Raw genomic sequence first — 9659 nt, forward strand, 5'->3', positions numbered from 1 at the left:
CGTGCGCAACTTACACAAAGGGACGGTTATAAAAATTGTAATAAAATGGGCCTAACGAATTTAAACGATTTATACAACTCCGTAGAAACTGTAAGTTATTTTATTATTTACTTTAATATACATTAATATAAAATATAAGCGTATAAGTAGTGAATAACATGCATTATTTGCGGGTATATCAAAAAAAAAAGATAACACGCAGTTTATACTTTAAGGCGTAGTTAGAGATGACGCGTACCTATATTTTAAATTTTTCTCTAAAAGAATTTATCATTGGTCGACTTCTATTTAATAATATAGTACAACATCATAGTTTTAGTTCCACTTGCCGGCCTTAAATTTCTATCATATCAATTCATATTGTCTTCTTTTCTATTCTATTTTTATCCAAATTTTATGTTGCATACGATTCAGTATATTAAAAACGATATTATATTTGTAACTAGTCGTTTGTAATGTAGCAATGTTTGTAAAATATCGTCAGAATGGATTCGAATTTTAAAATAATTTCAAATTCGGGAAAGCACGCGCAGCAGTAAGTTACCTCGCAGTCACCAGCCACGAAGCAATAACCAAATTAAATAAAAATGAATGGGTTCTGTAATTTAATCAATTACACTATGAATTGTTTTAAAAACTCCATAATAAGGATTAAATATTATGTTCTGAAAACAGAAAAAAACTTAGTCCTAAGTAATAAATAATAAATAGTAAAGGGCTTGTAACTTGTAGCATAGTAATCATTTAGTAATAAGTAATCTATGGACAGTTATTATTCAATCATCAAAATAATATTATTTTAATGATAAAACAAACGCAGGCTAAATGCACCCGAGCGGCCGCGGCGCGGCGGCACATGGCGGCGGTGCTCCGCGCTAGGTTATATTTTATGCTTCACATTAATTCCATATGCATTCAGCGATTATTTTTATTATTTCTTCTTATTGTAGTTATATTATATCACGAAGAAACACCAAAAAGCTTGTACATTATACCTAATAAAATAAAAATCAAAAGAGAATACTTATCTCTTTCAACAAGATACTTTTAAATTTTAATAGCGCTGTTTAGTAGTATATTTTCAAGTAAATTTTTACTTGTCCCTTTCTTCAGGAAGACCAGCAACTTGAAATTATTGTTTTTTGAACTCTGCATGCTTACAAATCAGGAACTCATCGTACAGAAGTGTTTAAAATTAATTAAAATAATCACAAGAGCATCTTCTATATCTTCCAGTTACCACCATGGTTGAACCAAGATACGATGCGCTTCGCAATGCAGACAACACTGGAAGACCACAAGACGATACGTCGGCGTTGGTCCAGCGGTTTTGAAGGTATGTAAGTATGTTTCTACTTGTTAGACTCAAACATTTTTTGAACTGAAACTTCTTTTAGGCGCGTTGAGAGTAAAATTTCAAGGTCTCGTCATGGCGATAACGTCAGGTCATAGAGCAAGAAGTGTTACACACGCTCTTTTTTATATTTAAAATAGTTAAGTTTTCGTAAATTTTTCCTCCCTTTTACCTTTCATGAACAGGTACTGCAAGCAGCAACATAGATGCTGTAATGCAAGAGTTCAGAATGAACGGATCTGACACGCCCTACGATCCTGAAGACGTCCATAATATAGGTGACCCTTCACTTCAAGACTCAGGTATTTATAATAATTATTAATTATTTTTATAAAACACTTTACTGGTCAATTATATTACAGATAGACATAAATAAAATTAACAATAACACATATATACCTACACACAGCACCACACAGTCCTGCTGGACAACGCTCGGATAGTCCGTAGGTTCCTCACTCAGTCGCCCTAGGCTCCGGCCGTCTGGCCACTCAGCCGGAGTTGTTCACAACACCGCCGCGAGGCGAGATACTTGCCCCCAGATTACACATATTATACTCATCAATGAGAAATTTTTAAACGGCCACGGAAAATGACTGTGCATACACACATATGTGTATGTGACATATATACTGTCACATGTGTGACATGTGCACTGACACAATCATAATTTTTTGTGAAATGCCCTTTATTAATATATCTGGTCAGGCTTACTAGGCCTGGGCCCACCCAGCAGTTACCTCCGACAGAAGTCCTGGCCCGCTCCAGATAGTAGTCCCTGCACTCGCCTACCGAGATACACTCCCATGCCTGACTACATCAATGGATCTTCTGATGAAGGTAATCTATATTTCGAAGTAACAGATGACCTTCTGAGGACGACTAAAATCATTTTTACGGGACAATTAATAGAATTTGTATTTTCCTTAGATTTTTATCGTGATAAATGACTTATTGGCTGGCAGTTTAAACTTTAAATTACTGTTATCCATTGAAGTTCGAAGTAATAGATTTCTTAATCTTAAGATTTGTCAGATATCAATAAATTTTTCTTTGAACGCAAAATAATAGAATTTAAAACGAGATAGTAGATACCCAGTAGTGGAAATCTGATAACATGAACGACTATTGCTTACAGAACTTTTATAAATATGTACCTTTTTTTATAGAAATGTGGTTTGGTGAAAAGAAATGAACTTTTGTTAATAATTTCAGAATCCCTATCATCCGAGACGCTGACTGACCAGCAGCGTCAAGTGCTCAGCACCATCCCCACGGCTGTGCTGTATCACATGCTGAGGAATTTGGAGAAGACTCGGGTGCAAGAAAAGATGAAGAAAACGGTAAGTTTCTGTCAATAAAAGATTCATATACTCCCAAAATAAGTGAAAAACCTAAAATATTTTGTGTAAAGTTGTTAATATTCTATCGTCTTTTTAACTAAGATAATGTTATTGATAGACTTAGGTATTTATTTATTTATATTTTAGGAGAATCTACAGCTATATCCTTAAAGATAGTCACATAATATAATACTTACAATAAGCCATTTACAGATTCTCACGGCTAGAATAATGTTAATATATGTACATATAACAATTACAAATGTGAGCGATTACGTACACGAATCAAATGCTTAAAACCAATGCTATTGTAACACTAATCAAATTACATATCAACTTGACCACCAAACTGACGGAAGAACTCATTAGCTAACTGACGCTTAATGGAGTAAGAACTGCTGCAGAATAAGTCAAAATCGAACTGTTTTGATAGCTTGTTAAAATTATTGCTTACGCGTAGAATAAACGAGTTTTGACGATAGTTAGTGCTGACTGCGGAAGTAAAGATAGGATTATATTTACGAGATAAAATTGAGGGTGTGTATAAAGAAATTTTGGCTAGTAGTTCTGGGCAGTCTATTTTATTGGATGTAATGCCTAAAAGTAATAAAATATCAGAAATTCGATAGTTGAAACGCAGTGTTTGTTTTTTACGACTAAATGAGACGACTGTGCATTTACCAGGATTGAGATCTAATTTATTTTGAGTACAATAGTAGTCTAATTTATTAAGGTCATCTTGAAGCATAGCAGCATCAGCAGAAGATTTAATAGTCCTAAATATCTTCATGTCATCAGCAAAGCAAAGAAGATTTGAGTGTGTGAAGCAATTTGGAATATCATTTATGAATACGCAAAACATAAGAGGACCCAAAAGGGAGCCCTGAGGTACTCCACTTGGTATTACCACCCAACTTGATATATAGTTACTTATTACAACTGCTTGAGATCTATTGTTGATATACGAGGAAAACCATCTGAGTAAGTTACCTCTAATGCCCATTATGTATAATTTATGCAAGAGAATCTTGTGATCTATGCGGTCAAAACATTTACTGTAGTCCGTGTAGATTACATCGACCTGATGGCCTGTCTCCATAGCATCAGTAATGTAATCATTCAGAAGCACCAGGTTAGTCACGGTTGATCGACCTTTAAGAAACTGAATTGATAACTCATAATAAAATAAACTGATAACTCATGAATGTGTGTTTAAATACTGCATAAACCTGGTCGTATACTATTCTTTCGAAGACTTTGGCTATGATACACAATTTAGATATAGGTCTATAATTGACAACTTTCAACTTAGAACCTTTTTTGTGGACAGGTGTAACAAATGCCCTCTTCCACATTGAGGGGAATTCCATAAGAGTAAGTGATTTCTTAAATAAATAGGCTAGTGGAATGGCTATTGAGTCGGCACATTTTATAAGAAACAGTGGACTGATTTCATCAGGACCTGCAGATTTCGAAGGATCTAGTTGGGATAATGCCTTTTTTATCGTTTTCAAGTCAATGTTTATCGAACAAAGGTCAAAATTTGATTCAAAATTACTTAATTCCAGTTCAGATACATAATTTGATAAATTTGTGTCAGTTTTGTCTAGGAATGTAGAATAAAAATAATTTGGAAAATCCAAAAGTGCACGCCTCATAATTTTTTTTTAATAAATATTTATTAATTATTATTTTTGTTTATTTAATAACAATTAAACCACATCGAATCAGACCCTGAAAAATGAAAGGGTTCTATTCCTGAGCATACTCAAGCGTAAGAGAAAAAAAAATACTCGATTAGTAAAGTATTTCGGTCGCTATCGTGTTAACAAGAAAAAGGATCCGCACATACAGACACACGGACGTCCAAGACAGAACTTTTTTAAACTGTTTTTTAACTAGTTTAAATAACAAAAATGACATCAAAAATATCATGAACGTTAAAAATAGTGTTTTTTCTTAATATGTGTGTGTATGTATTATCTTACAAGTGCAATGTATGATACATAAAGACATTTTAAGTTTGAAAAATCAGATGTTTTGCGCGAAGTGACAGTAGTACCCACCTCAACGCTTCGCTTATGAGGCGTGCAATATTCTGAGAATGCAATTACAAATATTGTTTCCGGATGTGAGTAAATTGTTATTGTATTTAATATTGCTAGGTAAGCCTTTAGATTTCGATCTACAATCTACATCCTTACCTGGTTAAACGAACCTGGTTAAACGAAATATGAGGGTAGATATAAGTATGTAATGTATTCTTTTCGATTTTGTTTCACTTTCGAAATCATCTTTTACATTCCAAGCCTTTACTTTGTGTTTTATATTTATTTTTTGGTCGACCAGGAGATGGAGTGCCGCTTCTGCAAGAACAACGGCGAGCGCGAGCAGTACTACCGCACGCACTGGCTGCGCGTGGAGGGGCGCGTCACCTGCCCCGTGCTGCGCGCGCTCGTGTGCCGCCAGTGCGGCGCGCACGGCGACCGCGCGCACACGCTCAAGTACTGCCCGCTCACCAGCCCCGCGCGTGAGTACCGCGAGCTGTGCGCGCTGTCTGTGTGCAGTCGCTCTAAGCACGAAACAGCAAGAGTGCACTTCACCCCATAATATACTGGACTGACTACTACTGTATTCCATCGTAGCGACAAGACTTAACCAAGTTCATAAGCCTTCGACATCGAGATATACGTAGTACATACTATCTCGATGGCCTTCGATGTTTTTTTTATTATCAGTAATAAAACTATTAATTAATACAATATTAATGAACACTGTTTCCTAAAATTATTTGAATGCTTTCGATTTCAGAGCGCAAGAAGTCCGCAGCGATGATGCAAAGCCTGCGCCTGACGTCCGGTCGGCGCCGCAACAAGCTGCCATCTGACGACAAGAGCGGTGACTACGTCGTGTTCGGCGAATTCTCACAAAACGTGCTCAGAGATGGCGCTCTTTGCAACCCCTACGAATTTCCCTTGGACCCCATGTGGGCAGCATTGGAGAAGAAACTAATGCGCTAATTAAAAACCTACATTTTGCTTCTAATAAATTTGATTACGTACTAACTAGAATATATTTTTGTCAATGATAATTAAACTCTTATGGTAGTTGATTGTGTGGCGCATAGATGGCGCTAAATCAATTAATCGAGTGATTTTTCTTTTTTATTCGTTTTTGTGACTTGTGTATTATTTTTGACATTAATAATTAATAATACAATTTTTTACAATGAACGATTATAAAATTTACCTCGTGTATGTCTTATATAAGAACAATACACAATATTTTATTTACAAATTAGTACGGAATTCATATAAAAAAATAAACTTTAATATTCCACTGAATATTTTATATTATCACATTATGATCACATGCATCAAAATAATTTCCTTTTTATTTCCAGACTATTGAGAAATTAAAAAATCAATTAAAATATGTGAAGGTTCACTTATGCAATAAGTTTATTTAACATTTCTATAACATATTATATCTTACCTTTACCTATTATTTTAACTTCCAATCCTGTGCGATTGGATTGTATAAAATAATCGACAAACAAATAAACGTATTTTTCTTCTTAATATAATAAAGGGAATGTTGATACATTATTCCTTTTTATATTTGTCTTCAAATTATTATATTTAAGTGTTTTTTATATTGCACGCCTCATAAGCGAAGCGTTGAGGTGGGTACTACTGTCACTTCGCGCAAAACATCTGATTTTTCAAACTTAAAATATCTTTATGTATCATACATTGCACTTGTAAGATAATACATACACACACATATTAAGAAAAAACACTATTTTTAACGTTCATGATATTTTTGATGTCATTTTTGTTATTTAAACTAGTTAAAAAACAGTTTAAAAAAGTTCTGTCTTGGACGTCCGTGTGTCTGTATGTGCGGATCCTTTTTCTTGTTAACACGATAGCGACCGAAATACTTTACTAATCGAGTCTTTTTTTTTCTCTTACGCTTGAGTTTGCTCAGGAATAGAACCCTTTCATTTTTCAGGGTCTGATTCGATGTGGTTTAATTGTTATTAAATAAACAAAAATAATAATTAATAAATATTTATTAAAAAAAAATTATGAGGCGTGCACTTTTGGATTTTCCAAATTTTGCACGCCTCATAAGCGAAGCGTTGAGGTGGGTACTACCACAGACTAATAATAATATACTACGTATGTACTACTGTCGCTTCGCGCAAAACATCTGATTTTTCAAACTTAAAATATCTTTATGTATCATACATTGCACTTGTAAGATAATACATACACACACATATTAAGAAAAAACACTATTTTTAACGTTCATGATATTTTTGATGTCATTTTTGTTATTTAAACTAGTTAAAAAACAGTTTAAAAAAGTTCTGTCTTGGACGTCCGTGTGTCTGTATGTGCGGATCCTTTTTCTTGTTAACACGATAGCGACCGAATTACTTTACTAATCGAGTCTTTTTTTTTCTCTTACGCTTGAGTATGCTCAGGAATAGAACCCTTTCATTTTTCACATTTTGATGTGGTTTAATTGTTATTAAATAAACAAAAAAAAACTCGGATGTTTTTTTTTTTTTTTTTTTTTGAAGTGAATTTTTATATTTTTATTGAAATTGATTCCAGAAGATTACTGGGAACTTTAAAAATTCATTTTGTTACTTTTATTAGTAGGTACGATCCTTATAAGTATTTTAGTGTATTCAACCAACTTAAAAAAGTGTGACTATTTTACAACAATTTCAATATGAATTGTATTATTGTATACAATATCGAAGCTTTTTAAGAAATGTATAAAATACTTTTTTAAGAATTATTATCATACACAATATTATGTTACCGGCAATATATTAAAACCGGCATTGTATGCAATTCTTAGTAAATGTATGTTATTCCGAGAAACAGTCGGAATGAAATAAATTAAATTCGTCACATTACCTACTTATATCTTTAAATCTGAACTTTTTCTAAGTAGCAAACACATTTGCAAATGTGGGTGGTTTTTGGGGTAGCTATTAACCAATATGAGGCCAAAACTAAAATCCAAGATGGCGCCGACGAAAATTTGAAATCTTTTCGTCATGGGTGTCATTTTCATGTTTTTTGGGGTAGCTATTAACGAATATGAGGTCAAAACTATAATCCAAGATGGCGCTGATGAAAATTTGACTTTTTTTCGTGATGGGTGTCATTTTCATGGTTTTTGGGGTAGCTATTAACGAATATGAGGTCAAAACTAAAATCCAAGATGGCGCCGACAAAAAATTTACATCTTTTCGTCATGGGTGTCATTTTCATGGTTTTTGGGGTAGCTATTAAACAAAATGAGGTCAAAATTAAAATCCAAGATGGCGCCGACGAAAATTTTACATATTTTCGTCATGGGTGTCATTTTCATGGTTATTGGGGTATCTATTAACCAATATGAGGTCAAAACTAAAATCCAATATGGCGCCGACGAAAATTTTACATCTTTTCATCATGGGTGTCATTTTCAAGGTTTTTGAGACAGCTATTACCAAATCCCCAATGTAACCGTCGATAATTAGGTATATTTTTCTTACTCCTCTAAAGTAAACTTAAATAAAATAACAAAAACGTTAACAACTACAGTTTTGTAGAAAGTCTTAAAAAAAACAATTTTAAAGAACACTATTTTAAAGAACATTGAAATACATAATTATTTAGAAATGTAATATAAAACGTAACTCTGTGGCAATCATGTTAATATTCTGACAGATATTATTAACTTTGAATATATTCGCTAAACTTTATTTAAAATAAAGTTTATCTAAAACATTTAAACGAAGAGAATAAAATAAAAAAGAACGTGTGTGCCGAGAAAACGTGTCAGGAGTGAAACTTCTTTGGCGAGATTCATAGATACCAAAATCGCCGCCTTGCTCCATAACGCGACAGTATTACCATGACGCGATCTTGAAATTCGACGACAATCTTGGATTTTAGTTTTGACCTCATATTCGTTAATAGCTACCTCAAAGACCATGAAAATGACACCCATCACGAAAAAAGTCAAATTTTCGTCAGCGCCATCTTGGATTATAGTTTTGGCCTCATATTCGTTAATAGCTACCCCAAAAACCATGAAATAACACCCATGACGAAAAGATGTAAAATTGTCGTCGGCGCCATCTTGGATTATAATTTTGACCTCATATTCGTTAATAGCTACCCCAAAAACCATGAAAATGACACCCATCACGAAAAAAAGTCAAATTTTCGTCAGCGCCATCTTGGATTATAGTTTTGACCTCATATTCGTTAATAGCTACCCCAAAACCATGAAAATGTCACCCATGACGAAAAGATGTCAAATTTTTCGTCGGCGCCATCTTGGATTTTAGTTTTGACCTCATATTGGTTAATAGCTACCCCAAAAACCATGAAAATGACACCCATGACGAAAAGATGTACAATTTTCGTCGGCGCCATCTTGGATTTCAGTTTTGACCTCATATTCGTTAATAGCTACCCCAAAAACTATGAAAATGACACCCATCACGAAAAAAGTCAAATTTTCGTCGACGCCATCTTGAATTGTTTTACCCCACCAATCTATTAAACAACCCATAAAAAAGAGGATCTCAGGCAAGGTAATTTTTAAAACATAATTTTAAATTACAAATAATTGGAATATGAAACTTATACAGTTTACTCTTTTATAGTATCAAATATTTCAAATCACGAAAAAGACAGTGCACGCACAATAATCTTTTTTATTTCGTTTTTATTTTTGGCACGAGGAGCGCCGAGCGATACACCCGTCCTTCCAAGAGCGCTTCTGAGCGTGGTCTGACGAACCGCGAGAACAAAATGTATGAAGAAATCGACAAGTATTTTTAATTTAGCTCATAATTGAAATAAAATTTTGATTTAGATTCATAAAAATTACACCATATATAAAGGACTATAATATTATATCCCTCAATAGTTAAGAAG

General features: G+C 33.8%; 1 protein-coding gene across 1 annotated transcript; it reads left to right on the forward strand.

Annotated features, from left to right (window-relative positions):
- LOC149910010 (uncharacterized) lies at positions 1 to 6339 on the forward strand. Its single transcript, XM_090118534.1, has 7 exons — positions 1 to 90; positions 1237 to 1336; positions 1540 to 1656; positions 2063 to 2194; positions 2570 to 2697; positions 5047 to 5227; positions 5509 to 6339. Exons 1-7 carry the CDS (start codon positions 46 to 48, stop codon positions 5715 to 5717), a joined length of 912 nt encoding a protein of 303 aa, XP_089974660.1. The 5' UTR covers positions 1 to 45; the 3' UTR covers positions 5718 to 6339.
- The last annotated feature ends 3320 nt before the right edge of the window (positions 6340 to 9659 follow it).

The sequence above is a fragment of the Colias eurytheme genome, chromosome 3 (genome assembly GCF_061535395.1).
Source record: "Colias eurytheme isolate Ceu_HAF_F1 chromosome 3, ilColEury1 Martin Lab GWU primary, whole genome shotgun sequence".
Classification (NCBI taxonomy): Eukaryota; Metazoa; Arthropoda; class Insecta; order Lepidoptera; family Pieridae; genus Colias; species Colias eurytheme.

Excerpts from the sequence above, each read along its gene's own strand:
- LOC149910010 (XM_090118534.1), top strand. The coding sequence starts at position 46 with ATGGGCCTAACGAATTTAAACGATTTATACAACTCCGTAGAAACT. Across the intron at positions 91-1,236 it reads TATACAACTCCGTAGAAACT|TTACCACCATGGTTGAACCA; the intron begins GTAAGTTATTTT and ends TATATCTTCCAG. Across the intron at positions 1,657-2,062 it reads CCCTTCACTTCAAGACTCAG|GCTTACTAGGCCTGGGCCCA; the intron begins GTATTTATAATA and ends ATATCTGGTCAG.